Source organism: Bos indicus x Bos taurus, chromosome 25 (assembly GCF_003369695.1).
Source record: "Bos indicus x Bos taurus breed Angus x Brahman F1 hybrid chromosome 25, Bos_hybrid_MaternalHap_v2.0, whole genome shotgun sequence".
Taxonomy (NCBI): domain Eukaryota; kingdom Metazoa; phylum Chordata; class Mammalia; order Artiodactyla; family Bovidae; genus Bos; species Bos indicus x Bos taurus.
The window spans coordinates 5749657-5770594 of NC_040100.1; the positions used below are offsets into that span (position 1 = coordinate 5749657).

Genomic DNA, 20938 nt, shown 5'->3' on the forward strand with positions numbered 1-20938 from the left:
CACAGGTCATAGACTCCTATGAACTCACCGTTCTCACATGAACCCTCTCCAGAAGGTCTGCGGATAGAGCTACTTTATACCTGTTTATATGGTTTTGTCTTTATGGGAGAGTTTATTCCCCTCTTGGTAGTCTAGGCAGTCAGCACAGGGGTCAAGATATTTTGGACCTGCAGATTACTTATGGAGCAATGAAAGGCTTTGCTGGCCACAGTGACAACACAGGACAGTGAGGTCTGCTCCTCCCGCCTTCTGTGTGTTGAGCCTGTCCCTGGGGTTCATCCTCTTTCCAGCACAGAGGCCCCGAAGGGGAGCTCTGCTATCATAGCCCATGGAATGCAACCTTCACACCGACCAGTTTCCGCAGAGCTCCCTGCATGTCCTTATTCCTCAGGCAGTAGATAAAGGGATTCAGCGTGGGGGTGACCACCATGTACATTACTGAAGCTAGTGAATCCTTGTCAGCTGAGTGGGAGGGTGAGGGACTCAGGTAGACCCCTGTGATGGTCCCATAGAAGAGGATGACCACAGCAAGGTGGGAGCCACAGGTAGAGAAGGCCTTCTGTTTTCCCCGGGCAGATGGGACCTTGAGCACAGCAGACACAATGTGGACGTAGGAGATGAGGATGCTGAGGAAGGGGATGAGGACGATCAGGCCCCCCACCAGCAGAATCATGAGTTGATTGGGCAGGGTGTTGGAGCAGGAGAGCTGAAGCAGGGGAATGAGGTCACAGAAGAAGTAAGGGATGACGTTGCTGGCACAGAAGTCCAGCCAGGCCATGAGGAGGCTGTGCAGCAGGGAGTGGAAATTGGCAAGGAGCCAGGCGCTCCCAAGCATCAGGGCACAGGCTGCTAAACTCATCGTCGTGGAGTAGTGCAGGGGCCGGCAGATCGCCACGTAGCGGTCGTAAGCCATGGCCATCAGGAGGAAGTTGTCCATGTTCGCAAGCAAAATGCAGAAGTAGATCTGGGCTAGGCAGCCACTGTAGGAAATGGACCGGGTCTGTGTCTGGATGTTCGTGAGCATCTTGGGGACTGTGGTGGAGATGAAGCAGAAATCCACCAGGGAGAGGTTGCTGAGAAAGAAGTACATGGGAGTGTGGAGATGGGAGTCTGAGCCAATAGCCAGAATGATGAGCAGGTTCCCGGCTGCCCCAACCAGGTACATGAGAAGGAAGAGCCCAAAGATCAGCTCCTGCTTCTCGGGTTGGCTGGAGAGACCGAGGAGGATGAACTGGGAGGTGCTCGTGCGGTTTCCCGTCGCCATGGTCGACTGGTCCTGCTGGGAGATCCAGACCAGGCGTGGGCTTTAGAGGATGGTGGTGTCTCCCTCCTTCCCCCACACACCCCCTCAGCTCACATCTTTGTGTTCATCTGGTAGAAACCTAAAAGAAGGCGGTCTACCCATCAAAGGAGAAGCTTCAACCAGGAAGTCCTATGGCCCCGGCAGATCACAAAGTCAGGGTTTTAATTATTTTGCCACCAAAATGCTACTGCCCTTGAGCCCCACAAAGCTCCATATGCCATCTCTCCAAGAAGAAGCCTTGTGTGGTGGCAACAACAATGGGGATACTTTAGGTGTGTTAGCCCCCCAAATTTCCATCATACTCTAGTTCTTTGTTGTGATGATGTCTCAGTATTAAGTAAAGAGCTATAGAAATGTAATTTCCTCCTAATCCCAATAGGAGTGCCACCTGAAGGCCCTTTCTATGCAGAATTCTAGAACCGCAATGGCACATACATGGAACTTCAGGATATTTGTAAACATTCTCCTTCCCCATAAACCTTCTTCCCCACCAGTAGTTTATCTTCCCTTGCTCCTCCACCCACATGGAGCCCAGGACTCGGGTGCCCTGGCTGCCACTCATCACTGGCTCTGGGCCACCTTGGTCCTGGTGATGATGCTGGGGATGGAGTTGGCCAGGGCACGCCTGGACAGAAGAGCCTGCTGACTGAGACAGCTCAGCCCGCCCTTCTGTCAGGGCTGACCCAGGAAGGGCCTTGCCTCTGGAGGGTGAGAGCCGCCCCTGCAGATAACAAAGAGGAACTGCGAGTGTGATGTTGCCCAAAGTAACAGAGTGGGCAGCAGGGCAGCAACTCAGAGTTGGAGTTCTTTGCAAGCATAGCTGAAGTTTCATTAGTTACAAATGAATTTTCAGTGCTTCACAAGACATAGTTGGGATTTGTGTCCTATAGAAGGTACGGCCTAAAGAGGGAGGGTGGGAAAGAAGCAACCGAAGTTACTGCGCTGCTTGGGGATGAATAGCCGACAGGGGAAATCAGTCTGGAAAAGCTATGGGAATGGGTATGGCCCACCTGGGACCTGGGCAGGGAATGAAAAGGGGCTCACGGTCTTGGGAGGCTTTTTCTGTGCCACCATTTTGTTGGAGCAAAGGGGCTTCCCCGCTCCACTGGGCAGCATCCAGCGAGGATGGAGATTTCAGCTCACGCAGGACCCAGCCCACAGATTCTTGGCCTGTGTTGAGAGCTATGCCTTAGTATAGAAAAGAAATGGCTCCTTTGGAAGTAATATTTTACTGATGCATTTTTTTTTTAAGGATTCAAGTATTTGACAACCCACAGGCAAGAATCTTTGGTAAAGGACAGCCATAAGATAGAGGCCTAAGAGGCTAAGAGAAAAATCTGTTCAGTGAAAAGTAAAAATGAAAGGAAGCATGTATTTCATATGGTTTAGATCTTCATTTGACCAGTGCTGATTAAAACAGCTCTTTACTGGGCAATGTGAACAATGTGAAAACAATGAAGGACATTGTTCTTGCTCCCAAGAAGCTTCTAGTCAAATGGAAAGGTGACAGCCCTTAGACTAGGGAGCTGACACTTATTGAGCACCTACTGTGTGTCATACACAGGACTAGGCATGTATGTAGGTGCATGTATTTAATCCTCACAATGTGTATAAAGGAGGCATTATTATTCTTATTTTACAGATGAGTAAACTGAGACTGAGAGGGCTTGAGTAATTTCCCCCAAAGACATCAGGATTTGATTCCAGGTCAGTCTGATTTCAAATTAGTGCTTTGATTTTCTCAAAAAGACTGAAGAAGTGCTACCGGGTAACCTTAAACTTGGAGCATTCTTATCAGTGGATCAGGGAATCCTGCAGTGGCCAGCCCGGGGACAGGAGAAGGGAGTGTGGGGCAGGATGGACAGAATAGGGACATGGGAAAGAAGGTCGTCTGTACTGGGAAGAGGCGGCTTGTTCATATAGCTGCAACAGAGGTGCCAAGACACGCTTGAGTGTGAACGGGAGCTGTGGCGCAGGGACCAATGCTCTGTCCTTTCCTGACTAACATTCTTTTCAAACCAAGGAGTCTCCATCCTGTCTTTTCCTTCCCATCCTCCCACTGCCCAAGAGATATGGGAGAAGAACATTTTCCTGTTACTGTTTCCCACTGGTTGGGAACATGGTCTTTCCAAGTGCTCCTATTTTAAGAATTGTTTTCGCTGTTTAGTTGCTAAGCGTGTCCGACTCTTCTGTGACCCTGTGGACTGTGTAGTCCACTAGACTCCTCAGTCCATGAGACTTTTCCAGAGTACTGGAAAAGACTACTGGAGTGGGTTGCCATTTCCTGCTCCAGGGGATCTTCCCAACCCAGGGACCAAACCCACATCCCCTGCATTGGCAGGCGGGTTCTTTACCACTGGGCCACCAGGGGAGTCATTTTAAGAATACCAAAACTCAAAAAGTCTAACTCAAAACAGAAAAGATTCCTCCCTTCCCCTCGTTGCTTCTGGACCATTCCTGCAGACATCCCCCAGTTTGAAAATCCACGCTGACCTCACATTCCCCCCCAGCCATCAACTCATTTCTCTATCCATCCTTTTCCACAAAAGTTCTCAGAATGTGATCAGTACTCATTCTCCAGTTCCCCCTTCCCGTTCTCTCGCAAAGCCCCCATCCAAGGCCTCCCCACCAATCCCTGAAGTGTCTCTTGTCAAGGCCGCCATCGCTCCGTCTGTGGTTAGCTCTCAGGCTCTGTCTCCTGAGACCCAACAAGCTGGAGCTGGCACTGTTGGTCACGTCCTCCTCTGGGAAGCACGTTTTTCACTTGGCTTTGAAGCGGTTTCATCTGGGCATCCCTCCTCCCTCACTGGCTGCGCACTTGCTCCTCCTTTTCTGACCTCCAGCTGGCCTCCTTCAATCTGTGGTCTCATTAGCCCCAAAGCTTTACATACCAGCCAGATTTCTCTCCAGTTTGGGATTTTCCTCTTGAACTTACTTAGGTTCAACTTCTTGCATTCCATATTCATTTAGATCTGTCAGGTGTCTCAGACTTGACTTGTCTAAAACCGTGTTGCTGATCTTCTCCTCAAAACTGCTGCTTCCTCGGTTGCATCTTATTCTTCTAACTGCTCAAGCCAAAACCTTAGTACCATCCTTAACTCCTCTTATTAAGTAATCAGTTACTGTCCTCATCCCGTAGAGTATATTGTCATCTCTACCTTTGAACTGTAACCAGGTGGGACCACTTTTTTTCTGTGACCACTGCTGCCTTTGTGGCCCAAACTGTCTTTTTTTTCAATCCAGTTTATTCCCAAACTGTCTTTTTTTTCAATCCAGTTTATTCAGTAGTCTCTTAACCAGGCTCACTGTTTCTATCCTCATCCGATCCTCAGCAGTCTGTTTCTACATGGCATCGGGGGTGAATGGTAAGAAATATAAGTCAGATGTTACTCCTCTGCTCAAAGTCCTCCAGTGGCTCTGCATCTCGTTTAAAACTCAAAGTTCTTGCCACGTCCTTTTCAACTGTGGGCTAATACATCTTGTATAGAAGGCTACTTACATATGTTTGAAATATCCCCAAAGGTGCAAAATGAATTAGAGAACATGAATATGAGGCTAATAGAGAAAGAAACATAAAGTTATTAAATAGTTTCTAAGGGGGCACCTGATTCCAGTGTCTTCAAAATCTTCTAAGCACCAATAATTAATGCAGTAGTAAAAAATTTAAAAATAGAGAAAATTGTAGCATGTTAATAATCTGAAATATTTGCTAAAAGAGGTTATTGTGAGGATTAAATGAGAAAATACCTATAATTTGTTGAGAATAGTGCACTGTACATGTAAGCAGTTAACCTGGCTATTACTATTATCGTTATTATTATTCAGTTCACTTTTAGAGGCAAGTATTTTAAATTCAAGATAAATAATGACAATGAAAGAAATATTTTAGACCAATTTTGTTCATGTGTTAGTTGCTCAGTCGTGTCCGATTCTTTGCGACCCCATGGATTGTAGCCCACCAGGCTCCTCTGTCCATGGGATTCTCCAGGCAAGAATACTAGAGTGGATTGCCATTCCCTTCTCCAGAGGATCTTCCCAACTCGGGGATCGAACCCTGATCTCCTTCATTGCAGGCAGATTCTTTACCATTTGAGCTACAGGGAAGTCCTTAATTTTTTGTTCATAGATATAAATACCCCAAATAAAATATCTGAGAATTACGAAAATGACACATTGAGTTAACTGTTAAACTCAAGGAAATCCATTAACCTAATTCATCATGAACCAAATATCAAAATAATGTAATTAGACTTCAATAAAGTATTTATCATTATCATTGCTTTATAGATTAAAACTCTGAAAACATTAGGAGTGTTTGTCTTAATATGTAAACTGCCTGTTCAACATCTTGTTTATGGAAGACTTAAACCTTTTCCCTCAAAAGAACAAGATATGAATGTTCTCTGTTATCATTCCTTATGTAATATTTCACTAGAAATGCTGGTATTGGTTATTTTAGAAGAAAAAAAGATTAAAAACATAACTTTTTTGCATATCATCTCATAACTAAAGTCTTAAAAATAAAACACACCAAAAAAAAAAAAAAAAAAAAAACGCAATGAAAAAGGTGATTTCATTCCCACCAATGATAAAATTGATATTTTAGGTTTTTAATTCAACTTGAAAAATAAAATATTTGCTCAAAGAAAGTTGTAATGGATAAAGTAAAGATATATATATGATACAAATAGGTTTTAGTGGAAAAGTTTAGGTATATTTAGGTGATCATGCTTTCCAAGTAAGTATATAGATATATTATTATTAGTAATAAATTAATAATAAATATATACTATAGAGCAGGCACTGTACTAACTACTTAAATTTTAGCTTTTAAATTGTACCCCAAACTATAGATTGGTACTATTATCTGTCTTATAGAGGTTTACACAAACTAAGTAAATGTAGTAAATGTAGGCATTTTACATTTGGAACTATATAGCAGGAAACAAATCCTATGGAAAAAGAAGGTAATTTGCTCAGATATTTGTTGAAACATTCCTATATTTAAAAAAAAAGGTTAAGACAATCAAATCCCAATAAGAGAATAGCTTTGCAGCTATGATTTATCAATGCAGTGGAATATTATACAGATATTAAAAGTGGAAGCATGTGTTCATTTCTGGATATTTGTCTATGATATAGACTTTGAAAGCAGAACATAAGATAGCATGTGCATACAGATAACATCTGTGTCAGAATATTTGTACATCTGCCAGCAAAAATAAGATGTTAATTTAGAGGGTTATAGGAATGGTTTGAGATTTAATTTCTACTAGTTTCTTCCTTGCTAAGTTGCCTACATTCAATGTGATGTGAAATAGGTTATCCTGCTCTGCTCCTGAGCCTGTCTTAACGCCAGCAAATGTTTTCAGATGTCTCTGTCAAGGATAAGCTTTAGAAACAGATGGAATTAATAGACAGGCCTCCACAATCGGGAATCAGGGAAGGTGCTGAGTGAGGATGTCTAGGAATCGAATCCTGTGTGGTTTTAGAAATTCTGTACTCTGATTGCTTCTCTGTAAAGTGATGGGGTTGGATTCCTAGATGGTTTCCAAGGCATCCTACAGGTCTCCTGTCCTGCTTATCTTTGAGAAGTGGAAGAGATGTCTTTGGGCTTATACATTTTGGAGCACTGAGAGAGGAGTTTCTCCTCTTGTGCCCACATTGGCACTGACCTGTCCAGTTGTTCTAATTTCTGCCAACCCAACCTGAGGAATGAGCCTCTTCCTGACTTGCTTCTCTTCCTTAAGGAGGGACAGACAGCTCAGAAGCAACCTAAAGCCAGAGACACAACCCTGAGCCCCATGGAAAGCAGGGTGAGGAGTACATCTGTGCCTGGAAGGCACGGTGAGCAAGGAGGCTTCATTCCCTGATTCTTGGGCTTCAAAGAGATGTGTGGGCCTCACACTCAGATTATTTGCCGAGCTACTCTTGGCCTCCAGAGAGCAGTACCCAGTGGGCATTGTTAAAGACAAATGTGCAGTAATTACCTTGGGTCTGGCTGGGCCCAGTTCTCCTGGGCTCCACATCATCTCCTTAGGGCTTTTCTACTGGAAAGTTATTGCTTTAAGTGGTTTAATTTGTAACTTTTGTCTACAGGGGATATCTTAATATTTTCTTACTTTTTGTGTTTAACCCAGGAAATTGATCTTCAGTCAGATCAGAACTCCAGTGTTCATGTAATGGTCAATTTTTTAAAAACTATGATTTAAAAAAATTGAAGTATAGTTAATTGACAATGCTGTTAGTTTCAGGTATACAGTTGTGTTAGTTTCAGGAGTATATAAATTTATATGTATAAACATAATGCTATTGCATACTTCATAGATAATAGTTTAATATAAAATCACTTTTATGTGCACTGGAAAATAAAAAAATTCATGTGACTTGCTTTGTTGTGGTGATCTGATACTGAACACGCAATATTTCTGAGGTATACTTGTGTCTGTGTGTGTGTGTATTTAACAATAGCCATCCTAATGAATGTGAGGTGGCATCTCATTATGGTTTTTATTTGCACTTCCTTAATGATTAGTGCTGTTGAGCATTTTTTTTTCATATTTGAATAAACAAATGGTTTGTTGGCCATTTGTATATCTTTGGAGAAATGCCTATCCAAATCCTTTGCCAATTTTTAAATAAAAATATATATTTTAATTGTTAAGTTGTAGGAGTTCTTTATGTATTCTGGATATTAACCCCTTATAAGATATGATGTGTAAGTATTTTCTCCCATTTCATATGTTGCTTTTTCTCTCTGTTGATTGTGTCCTCTGATGCATAGACATTTTTAATTTTCATGATCAGATTATCTAGTTTTTGTTTTGTTTCCTGTGCTTTTGGTGTCATATCCAAGAAATTATTCCCGAATCCAGTGTTTGAGGTTTTCCTCCAATTTTTTCTTCTAAGTGTTTTATAGTTTTAGGTCTTACATTTTTAGGGCTTACACTTCATGCATTTTTAGGTAATTTTTGTATGTGGTGTAAGATAAGGGCCCCACTCCATTCTTTTGCATGCGGCTATTCACATTTTCCAGCACAGTCCGTTGAAAAGACTGTTCTTTCCCCATTGAATGGTCTTGGCACTCTTGTCAGAAATCACCTAGCTCTCTTTACGAGAGTGTGCCTCTGGGCTGTCTATGCTGCTCCATTAGTGCCTATGTCTGTCTTTATGCCAGTGGCACACTGTCTTGATTACTGTAGCTGTGTGATGTTTCAAAATCAGGAAGTGTGAGACCTTCAGCTGTGTTCTTCAAGATTGTCTTGGCTACTCAGAGTCCTCCGGATTCCATGTAAATTTAAGGATGGATTTTTCTATTTCTAGAAAAAAAAAAACATGCTGTTTGGAATTTGACAGAAATTATATTAAATCTATAGATTCCTTTGAGTAGTATTGACATCTTAACAATATTAATTCTTCCAATCATGACCACAGGGTACCTTTACATTATTGGTATCTTTAATTTCTTTCAGCAAATTGTTATAGCTTTCAGGCCACAAGTCTTTTGCCTCCTTGGTTCAATTTATTTCTAGATATTTTATTATTTTTGATGCTATTGTAAATTGAATTGTTTTAAAGATTTCCTTTTCATACTCTTCCTTGTTAATTTATAGAAACACAGCTAATTCTCGTATGTTGATTTTTATATCCTGCAACTTTGCTGAATTTTATTAAACATTTTTGGGTTTGGAATCTTTAGGATTTACAACATATAAAATCCTTTTATCTGTGAACAGAGATAATTTTACTTTGTTCTTTTCAATTTAAATGCCTTTTTTTTTTTTCTTGACTAATTGCTCTGGCTTGGACTTCTAGTATTATGTTGAACAGAAGTGGTGAAGGCCCTTGTCTTGTTTCTGATCTTAGAGGTAAAGCATTTAGCTTTTGATCATTAAGTATAATGTTAGCTGTGGGCTTTTCAGATGTGGCCTTTATTACGTTGAGTTAGTTTCCTTCTATTTCTACTTTGTTAAGTTTTTTTTTTTTTAATATCATGAATAGGTGTTGAATTTTATAAAAATAATTCTTCTGCATCAATTGAGATGATCAAGTCGTTTTTTCCCTTTTCATCCTGTTTGTGTTTATTGCATCGATTGATGTTTGTATGTTGAACTAGACTTGCATTCCAGGAATAAATCCTACTTGGTCATAGTATATGATCCTTATAATGTTCTTTTGAATTCTGTTTATAAGTATTTTGTTGAGAGTTTTTGCATCATTGTTCATTAGGTACATTGATCTATAGTTTTCTTTTTGCAGTGTCTTTGTCTGGTTTTGGTATCAGGGTAATGCTGACATCATAAAAATGAATTTGAAAGTCTTCTTTCTTCTTTGATTTTTTGGACGAGTTTGAAGACGATTGCCGTTAATTTCTTTAAATGCTCACCAGTGAAGCCATCTGGCTCTGGAGTTATCATTTCTGAGAGATTTTTGATTACTGATTCAATCTCTTTACTAGTTATAGATATATGTTCAGATTTTCAACTTCTTCATGATTCAGGCTTGTTGTATGTTGTACTACTTGTACCTTCAGTAGGTTGTATGTTTCCAGGATTTAAGTCGCCATCCCTATTTTCTTTTGTTTATAATTTACATTGAATATCTTTTTCTAACCTTTCACTTTCAGCCCATGCATGTCATCAGATCTAAAACAAATCTCTTATAGATACAATATCATTGGATTCTATTTGTTTTACCCATTCTGACAATATTTGTCCTTTGATTGGGTAGTTAATCCATTTATATTCATATTTAAAGTAATTACTAATAGGGAAGGACTTGTTATTACCATTTTGTTATTTGTCTTCTGTATGTCTTATATCTGTTTTGCTCCTCATTTCCTCCCTTACTGCCTGCCTTTGTGTTTCATTGATTTTTTTTTTTTTGTAGTGACATGTTTTGATTTCCTTCCCATTTCCTATTGTGTGTATACTGTAGATATTTTCTTTGTGTTTACCATGGGGATTACATAAAGCATCCTAAAGTTATAATGACCTATTTTAAACTTAATTTTACTTGCATAGAAACTCTACTTCTTTACAACTCTACACTCTCCCACTTTGTGTTATAATTGTCATAAATTACGTCTTTATGTACTGTGTACCCATTAATATAGAGGTATAGTTATTTTTATGCATTTGTCTTTTATTATTACTTTTTTATTTTTTTAAATTTATTTTAATTGGAGGCTAATTACTTTACAATATTAAGAAAAACACCAATACAGTATACTAATGTGTTTGTCTTTTAAATTCTATAGTAGAATAAAAAGTGAAGTTAGAAACTGGTTATAGCAATGCAGGTTTTTATATTTGTATATTTACCTTTACTATAGAACTATTTATTTTTGTCTGGTTTTGTATTACTGTATAGGGGAAAAAAAGCGAATTTCCATTTCTACTAACCTATCAGAGACTCAGAGTTCTAGCCTCTCTGCTTTCTCAGTATACATGTTTTCTGCTTTATTTTACTAACTCTGCAGTGTGCCTGTGTGTGTGTGATTGAAAGCCTATGGATGAAGCGTATGGACCAAACTTTCCTTCCTCAGTCAGCTTTTCCTGGTCTCTATGACCATTCCATAACTGCTTGGGGAATTAGAATTACTAACCTAATCTGTCGGATCATAGACTTTAGAGGGACTTGTGATCTACCCACCAGGCTTCCCTGGTGTCTCAGAAGGTAAAGTGTTTGCCTGCAATGTGGGAGACCTGGGTTCGATCCCTGGGTCAGGAAGATCCCCTAGAAGAGGAAATGGCAATCCACTCCAGTATTCTTGCCTGGAGAGTCCCATGGACGGAGGAGCCTGGCAGGGCTACAGTCCATGGGGTTGCAAAGAGTCGGACACGACTGAGCAACTAACACTATCAGAGACTAAGGGTCTCCTTTTCGAGAGGTACTTTAAAATCTCTGGCTTCTGTTACTTCTAAAGTAACTTCATAAGCCCTAAATTGTTGATTAAAGTCCCCCAAATAAATTAATAAGTATGAGCCTATTACATTTTAGTCAATATACAGATTTTGTGTGTGTGTGAATATACTTTCTGGGCAGGCAGGTAACAAACTTTTAGATTGTCTTTCAATGTATATATTCTGAGAGAATTGAAACTGTAAAAGAAGTCTTGACTTCTAGTGTCAGGTACTAGAGTTGTCCCATAATGGTGTGTTCCTGGGGTAAGCTGAGTTCATATTCTCATTTTCCTGAACTGGTCTGATTATCATCTGAACTTTATAAGGTTCATGTGCCACACTGAGTTTGTTGTTTAATATTCAACAAGGATTATGCCATCAAAGTAGTGCTGTAGGGAAATAACAGTTGTCTGTTGTCATTGGTGTGACTTAATTGGTGTTGCAACACATTCCATCTGCCTACTGATCTCGTCCCCACTCCTGCCTTCTATCTTGGTCTTCTAGATCTGCAACCTTGAAAGTTTTGAAATTTAGCTCATGGAACCCTATTACCTGGACACTGAGAGTGTATAGTACCACCTCCATATGTTACAGGAAGTGGATTACAGATTGGAGTGGGACCTTGGGGTCTGGACTCTCATGATGACTTCCTCCCAGCAACACGTTCTAATCATTCCTTCATTTCTTCTGTAATCTCATGTCTGGTCAGATTCAGCTGATTCCTGTTTTCCACTTGTTGCCTTCTCCAGTTCTCCCTTCCATAGGTCACCCTATGCTTCAGAGACCCTCTGTGGCCCTTGACTACATTCTTAGAAGGAATGCTTAGCTTCAGTTTACAAAGTTGTTCTTGGTGAAGCTGATGGAAGGCCTGGGTCTTGTCCACTTGGTATCATCATCCTCTGACATCTGTTTTCCATCTTTATAGGCGGTCCTTGCTTGAAAAGAGCTGATCCAGAAGGTCAGATGATCTTGCAATGCTTACTAAGCTGCTGGCCTGGTTCTTTTCTGCTCCATTTTTTTAATCCCTAAGACATGTCCTCAGTCCCAACCCAGCAATCCTATGTCTTGTCTCCATGCAGAGAATTTGTCTTCCAGGGCTGTGCTGAACTCCATAATGGAAGCTGCAGGCACTTGAGAGTGGCTCGTGGAAGGCTCAAGCAGGAGGTGAGGCCAGCATCAGTGTTTGGAGGGTAGGAGGGAATGGCTGAGCATTAGAAGGCCCTCATTATTGTTCAGTTGGATCAGCATGTCTTCCTAAGGTCTCTTGTCAGGCATGGCACTTGATGATGAAGAAATAAAAACAGACTTACTTCCGTGTGTGGAGCAAATCTGTCAGCACCATTTTTCCAACAGCATTTGCTCACTGTGTGTCTCTGTGTGTCACATCTCGGTAATTCTTGCAATATTTCAAACCCTCCAACAGCAAAAAGATTATAACATGCCAAGAGCTCAGATGGTGGTTAGCAATTTTAGTAATAAAATGTTTAAAAATTAAGGTATGCATACTGTTTTTTAAAGATATAATGCTATTACACACTTAGCTGATTACAGAAGAGTGTAAGCATAACTTATATGCCCTGGGAAGCCAAACCATTTGTGTGACTTGCTTTATTGCAATACCTACTTATGGCAGTGGTCAGACACTGAACCTGTAGTATCTCCGAAGTATGACTATTTTATACTTGCATTCCTACTTTTCTTGAGTCATTCCTTTATCCTCTCAAAATGCTTCTTGGGATCACCCTTTAAATTAACTATTTACATCCAAATATTTACCCCAGGTATGTTTTTTTGGGGGGGGGGAATTAAAACTAAGAGCCTTATTATGTCCCTGAGGTTTTTACATCCATTTGCTTAAAACCTTTCTTACTTTTCACACAAGCTGTGGAATATGCATCGAATCCTTTTTAGAGATGAGGATGCTGAGCAGCTCCCAGCCAGCCCCTCATTCCACTCATTCCATTCCACTCCCTGCATGTTCCAAAGAAAGATCTGATCCTGTCCAGTTCCAGGGGGATAACCTGGTTAAATATGCAAATAAGATTTAGACCAATAAGAATTCTATTGGCCTAGATTCTCCAGGCCCACATAGTTAATAAGGGTAGAACCAGGGTTTGAAACTATGTCTGTGTGACTCCAAAGCCTGTCTCATTGTTACCATTTCTGCTGCTTCAGGGGAACACCCCTGCATCAGGGTCAACAGACCTAAAGACCCAACAGACCTGGGTTCAGTTCTTCCTCCACGTCAGTGTGTGATCTTGGGCAGACCCCTAGATTCTTATTGGTCTAAATCTTATTTGCATATTTAACCAGGTTATCCCCCTGGAACTGGACAGGATCAGACCTTTCTTTGGAATATGCTGCAAGTGGGCAGAGTGGAATAGGGGGCTGGCTGGGAGCTGCCCAAGTATTCAGGCAAAAGATTCAGAAAGTGGAGGTGGTTCAGAGCAGACACAGCACAAATGTATTTTGTGGGAGGATTGGACAGGCCTTGAGGATGGACTGGAGTGGAGATGAGTGAGAGAGAAACCTCAGGTCCTGGCCTGAGCAGCCTGTCTTCACACAGTGGCTTTCCTCCTGGCCTGTGCCGCACATACTTGCTGTATGTTCAGGGACTCAGGTCTGACCTCTTTGGGGCTCCATTTTGAGAGGTAAAAGCTCAGAAAAGCTGAACTAGAGGCTAGCAATGGAAACTGAATTGGCTGCTTCATGCCTTGAAGTGCTTAGTCAGTGGCTTCTCAGTCTTGGTCAGGTGTCTCAAGGTCTTTAAGTTCGGTCTTGGTGATTTTGTCACCCTTTCCAGGATCCTCCAAGATGATATGTGGTGTATAGGGAGTGGTTGGGATTAATAAGAATAAGAAAGTGGGCCTTGCAGGCCTCTGTGGTCAGGGGTGAGGTTTACTCAAGCTCTGCCCTGTGGCTTCCATCCTGGTTGGAGAGCCCTACAGGGAAGGCGGGACATCTCGGTAGGGGAGAAGGCTGCTGTGCAGTGTGAGCCCCAGCTGCATCCAGATGTCTGGAGTGTGACCCTGCACACACAGCCTAATCTGCAGAAAACCCAGGGGACTCCCTCCCTTGCTTGCCACCAGGAACCTTTTGCTCCAAGTGAGTGACAGGGGCCCAGAAATCCTCCTGTGAGGGAAGGAGAAGGGACTGTGTTAGCTCCCCAGGGCTGCCACAATGATTCACGGCAGACTGGGCAGCTTAAACCACTGAAATGTATCCTGTCACAATTCTGGAGGCTGGAAGTGCAAGACTAAGGGGTCAGCAGGGTTGGTTCCTTCAGTCTTCTCGCTGTGTCTTCACATGGTCTCCCCTTTGTGCTCATCTGTCCTGGTTTTCTCATCTTGTAAAGACACCAGTCATATCGAGTTAGTACTCACCTGTATGAGCTGGTTAAGCCTTAATTTCCTCTTTAAAGCTCCCCAGTTCTGAGGTTCTGGGGGTTAGAACCTCAACCTATACATTTGTAGGAGACAGTCAGCCCATAACAGGATCCCAGGAGATATCCCGTAAGCCTGCACATGGCTGTCTCAGGAGGGTGAAGGGGACCTGCAGCAGTGGACAGGCACTGTCATGAAGGCTGAGTGGGTGGAACATGGAGTTGGGATGCAGGTGCCAGTGGAAAGGGCCCAGAGGTCAGCAGAGGTGACTCCCAGACCTGACAGAACCAGACCTGTGACCTTAATCATTAAGCTGTGCTGGTTCCAAGCAACCTCAGTAGGCTCCCTGCTGGGATGGGCCACCCCAGGTCAGGGGGGCTTGGAGGCTAATGTCGGCCCCATTTATGTCCTCTTAGCGCCCAGCTCACTGCTGAACATGTTGCGGGCCCTCTGCTGAAACATCTCCTGGTTGTTTGTGAAACACCCAGTGGGTGCCCATGGGCACTGCTTTGGGGATTTCCCAATGTCTCCTATCAGGAGGTTCATCTGAACCTCAAATATGCCTGGGAGGTCAGCAGAGGGCTCTTGTCTCGGCTTGTTTGGATTTACAAAGATTTCCTGGGCCTGCTCTGGGTCAGACATGAGATGCTCCCAGTCTGGTGGGGAAACCTCAGACCCATAGACAGACTGAATTAATATGGTGGGAGGTTGGACTTGGTGCTGTGGGAGCAAGAGACGAGGTGCTTAGTCCCCAAGGCGTTTGGAAGGAGGTGACACCTGAGCTGAAGCTTTTAAAATTTATTTATTTTTTATTGAAGGATAATTGCTTTACAGAATTTTGCTGTTTTTTGCCAAACCTCAACATGAATCAGCCATAGGTATACCTATATCATCTCCCTTTTGAAACTCCCTCCCATCTCCCTCCCCATCCCACCCCTCTAGGTTGATACAGAGCCCCTGTTTGAGTTTCCTGAGCCATACAGCAAATTCCCGTTGGCTATAGTGGAAACAGTGTCAGACTTTATTTTTCTGGGCTTCAAAATCACTACAGATGGTGACTGCAGCCATGAAATTAAAAGATGCTTACTCCTTGGAAGGAAAGTTATGACCAACCTAGATAGCATATTCAAAAGCAGAGACATTACTTTGCCAACAAAGGTCCGTCTAGTCAAGGCTATGGTTTTTCCTGTGGTCATGTATGGATGTGAGAGTTGGACTGTGAAGAAGGCTGAGCGCCGAAGAATTGATGCTTTTGAACTGTGGTGTTGGAGAAGACTCTTGAGAGTCCCTTGGACTGCAAGGAGATCCAACCAGTCCATTCTGAAGGAGATCAGCCCTGGGATTTCTTTGGAAGGAATGATGCTAAAGCTGAAACTCCAGTACTTTGGCCACCTGATGCGAAGAGTTGACTCATTGGAAAAGACTCTGATGCTGGGAGGGATTGGAGGCAGGAGGAGAAGGGGATGACAGAGGATGAGATGGCTGGATGGCATCGCTGACTCTATGGACGTGAGTCTGAGTGAACTCCGGGAGTTGGTGATGGACAGGGAGGCCTGGCGTGCTGCGATTCATGGGGTCGCAAAGAGTCGGACACGACTGAGTGACTGATCTGATCTGATCTATTTTACAGATGGTAATGTAAGTTTCCATGTTACTCTTTCCATACATCTCACCCTCTCCTCCCCTCTCCCCATGTCCATAAGTCTATTCTCTATGTCTGTTTCTCCACTGTTGCCCTGTAAATAAATTTTTCAGTACCATTTTTCTAGATTCCGTATATATGTGTTAGAATATGGTATTTCTCTTTCTGACTCACTTCACTCTGTATAATAGGTTCTAGGTTCATCCACCTCATTAGAACTGACTCAAATGCGAACGCTTTTAATGGCTGAGTAATATTCCATTGTGTATATGTATCACAGCTTCTTTATCCATTCATCGGTCCATGGATGTCTAGGTTGCTTCCATGTTCTAGCTATTGTTAATAGTGCTTCAATGAACAATGGGATACATGTTTCTCTTTCACTTTTGGTTTCCTCAGGGTATATGTCTAGGAGTGGGATTGCTGGGTCATATGGTGGTTTTATTTCTAGTTTTTTAAGGAATCTCCGTACTGTCTTCCATAGTGGCTGTATCAATTTACATTCCCACCAACAGTGCAAAAGCATTCCCTTTTCTCCACACCCTCTCCAGCATTTATTGTTTGTAGACTTTTTGATGAGGGCCATTCTGACTGGTGTGAGGTGATATCTCATTGTAGTTTTGATTTGCATTTCTGTAATAATGAGTGATGTTGAGCATCTTTTCATGTATTTGTTAGCCATCTGTATGTCTTCTTTGGAGGAATGTCTGTTTAGGTCTTTTCCCCACTTTTTTTTTTTTAATTAGGTAGCTATTGTTTTTTTTTTAATTTATTTTAATTGGAGGCTAATTACTTTATAATATTGTATTGGTTTTGCCATACATGAACATGAATCCGCCACAGGTGTACATGTGTTCCCCATCCTGATCCCCCCTCCCACCTCCTTCCCTGTACCATCCCTCTGGGTCATCCAGTGCACCAGCCCCAAGCATCCTGTATCCTGCATCAAACCTGGACTGGCAATTTGTTTCTTATATGATATTATACATATTTCAATGCCATTCTCCCAAATCATCCCACCCTCTCCCTCTCCCACAGAGTCCAAAAGACTGTTCTATACATCTGTGTCTCTCTTGCTGTCTCATATACAGGGTTATTGTTACTGTCTTTCTAAATTCCATATGTATGCGTTAGTATTCTGTATTGGTGTTTTTCTTTCTGGCTTACTTCACTCTGTATAATAGGCTCCAGTTTCATCCACCTCATTGGAACTGATTCAAATGTATTCTTTTTAATGGCTGAGTAATACTCCTTTCCCCCACTTTTTGATTGGGTTGTTTATTTTTCTGGTATTGAGTTGTATGAGCTGCTTGTATATTTTGGAAATTAATCCTCTGACAGTTGTTTCATTTGCTATTATATTCTCCCATTCTGAGGGTTGTCTTTTCACCTTGCTTATAGTTTCCTTTGTTGTGCAAAAGCTTTTAAGTTTAATCAGGTCTCACTTGTTTACTTTTGTTTTTATTTCTGTTACTCTAAGAGGTGGGTCATAGAGGATCTTGCTTTGATTTATGTCATCGAGTGTTCTGCCTATGTTTTCCTCTAAGAGTTTTGTAGTTTCTGGTCTTACATTTAGGTCTTTAATCCATTTTGAGTTTATCTTTGTGTATGGTGTTGGAAAGTATACTAATTTCTTTCTTTTACATGTAGCTGTTGAGTTTTCCCAGCACCATTTATTGAAGAGGCTGTCTTTGCCCCATTGTATATTCTTGCCTCCTTTGTCAAAAATAAGGTATCCATAGGTGCATGGGTTTATTTCTGTGCTTTCTATCTTGTTCCATTGGTCTGTATTTCTGTTTTTGTGCCGGTACCATGCTGTCAGTACCATACATGACTGTAGCTTTGTAGTACAATCTGAAGTCAGAAAGGTTGATTCCTCCAGCTCCATTTTTCTTTCTCAAGACTGCTTTGGCTATTCGGGGTCTTTTGTGTTTCCATATGAACTGTGAAATTTTTTGTTCTAGTTCTGTGAAAAATCCCATTGGTAATTTGATAGGGATCACATTAAATCTGTAGATTGCATTTGGTAGTATAGTCATTTTCACAGTATTGATTCTTCCTACCCAGGAGCATGGAATATCTCTCCATCTGTTTATGTCATTTTTTGTTTCTTTCATTAGTGTATTATAATTTTCGGTGTACAGTTCTTTTGCCTCCTTCAGTTCAGTTCAGTTCAGTCGCTCAGTCATGTCTGACTCTTTGCAACCCCATGAACCACAGCAAGCCAGGCCTCCCTGTCCATCACCAACTGCTGGAGTTCACTCAAACTCACATCCATCGAGTTGGTGATGCCATCCAGCCATCTCATCCTCTGTCATCCCCTTCTCCTCCTGCCCCCAATCCCTCCCAGCATCAGGGTCTTTTCCAATGAGTCAACTCTTCGCATCAGGTGGCCAAAGTACTGGAGTTTCAGCTTTAGTATCATTCCTTCCAAAGAAATCCCAGGGCTGATCTCCTTCAGAATGGACTGGTTGGATCTCCTTGCAGTCCAAGGGACTCCTAAGAGTCTTCTCCAACACCACAGTTCAAAGGCATCAATTCTTTGGTGCTCAGCTTTCTTTATAGTCCAACTCTCACATCTATACATGACTACTGGAAAAACCATGGCCTTGACTAGATGGACCTTTGTTGGCAAAATAATGTCTCTGCTTTTGAATATGCTATCTAGGTTGGTCATAACTTTCCTTCCAAGGAGTAAGTGTCTTTTAATTCCATGGCTGCAGTCACCATCTGCAGTGATTTTGGAGCCCCCAAAAATAAAGTCAGCCACTGTTTCCACTGTTTCCCCATCTGTTTGCCATGAAGTGGTGGGACCAGATGCCATAATCTTTGTTTTCTGAATGTTGAGCTTTAAGCCAAACTTTTCACTCTCCTCTTTCACTTTCACCAGGAGGCTCTTTAGCTCTTCTTCACTTTCTGCCATAAGGGTGGTGTCATCTTCATATCTGAGGTTATTGATATTTCTCCCGGCAGTCTTGATTCCAGCTTGTGTTTCTTCCAGCCCAGCATTTCTCATGATGTACTCTGCATAGAAGTTAAATAAGCAGGGTGACAATATACTGCCTTGATGTACTCCTTTTCCTATTTGGAACCAGTCTGTTGTTCCATGTCCAGTTCTAACTGTTGCTTCCTGACCTGCATACAGATTTCTCAAGAGGCAGATCAGGTGGTCTGGTATTCCCATCTCTTTCAGAATTTTCCACAGTTTATTGTGATCCACACAGTCAAAGGCTTTGCCATAGTCAACAAAGCAGAAATAGATGTTTTTCTGGAAGTCTCTTGTTTTTTCAATGATCCAGCAGATGTTGGCAGTTTGATCTCTGGTTCCTCTGCCTTTTCTAAAACCAGCTTGAACATCTGGAAGTTCATGGTTCATGTATTGCTGAAGCCTGGCTTGGAGAATTTTGAGCATTACTTTACTAGCATGTGAGATGAGTGCAATTGTGCGGTAGTTTGAGCATTCTTTGGCATTGCCTTTCTTTGGGATTGGAATGAAAACTGACCTTTTCCAGTCCTGTGGCCACTGCTGAGTTTTCCAAATTTTCTGGTATATTGAGTGCAGCACTTTCACAGCATCATCTTTTAGTATTTGAAATAGCTCAACTGAAATTTCATCACCTCCACTAGCTTTGTTCGTAGTGATGCTTTCTAAGGCCCACTTGACTTCACATTCCAGGATGTCTGGCTCTAGGTGAGTGTGAGTGATCACACCATCGTGATTATCTGAAGATAATTACGTGATATCATGAAGATCTTTTTTGTACAGTTCTTCTGTATATTCTTTTTTTTTTCTTCTGTATATTCTTGCCACCTCTTCTTAATATCTTCTGCTTCTGTTAGGTCCATACTATTTCCGTCCTTTATTGAGCCCATCTTTGCATGAAATGTTCCTTGGTATGTCTAATTTTCTTGGAGAGATCTCTAGTATTTCCCATTCTGTTGTTTTCCTCTATTTCTTTGCATTGATTGCTGAGGAAGGCTTTCTTATCTCTCCTGGCTATTCTTTGGAACTCTGCATTCAAATGGGTATATCTTTCCTTTTCTCCTTTGCTTTTCACTTCTCTTCTTTTCATAGCTATTTGTAAAGCCTCGTCCAACAGCCATTTTGTTTTTTTGCATTTCTTTTTCATGGGGATGGTCTTGATTCCTGTCTCCTGTACAATGTCACAAACCTCCGTCATAGTTCATCAGGCACTCTGTCTATCAGAGTGCAATGGTGAATGAGATTGATTCCTAAATTTCTCTTTTTGATTTTTCATTGTTAGTATGTGGAAGTGCAAGTGATTTCTGTGTATTGATTTTGTATCCTGCAACTTTGCTAAGTTTACTAATTAGCTCTAATAATTTTCTGATACTATCTTTAGGGTTTTCTGTGTATAGTATCATGTCATCTGCAAACAGTGAGCGCTTACTTATTCTTTTCTAATCTGGATTCCTTTTATTTCTTTTTCATCTCTGATTGCTGTAGCTTGGACTTCCAGAACTATGTTGAATAATAGTGGTGAAAGTGGACACCCTTGTCTTGTTCGTGATCTTTGGGGGAATGCTTTCAGTTTTTCACCATCAAGAATAATGTTTGCTGTAGGCTTGTCATATATGGCCTTTACTATGCTGAGGTAGGTTCCTTCTATGTCCATTTTTAAAAGAGTTTTAATCATAAATCGGTGCTGAATTTTGTCAAAGGCTTTTTCTGTGTCTATTGAGA

The 20938-nt window shown here is 41.6% G+C and overlaps 1 protein-coding gene across 1 annotated transcript; it reads right to left on the reverse strand.

Moving 5' to 3' along the window:
- Positions 1-1265, reverse strand: LOC113883757 (olfactory receptor 1F12-like). Its single transcript, XM_027527728.1, has one exon. It carries the CDS (start codon positions 1262-1264, stop codon positions 320-322), a length of 945 nt encoding a protein of 314 aa, XP_027383529.1. The 5' UTR covers position 1265; the 3' UTR covers positions 1-319.
- Between the last annotated feature and the right edge of the window lie 19673 nt (positions 1266-20938).

Excerpts from the sequence above, each read along its gene's own strand:
- LOC113883757 (XM_027527728.1), bottom strand. The coding sequence starts at position 1,264 with ATGGCGACGGGAAACCGCACGAGCACCTCCCAGTTCATCCTCCTCGGT.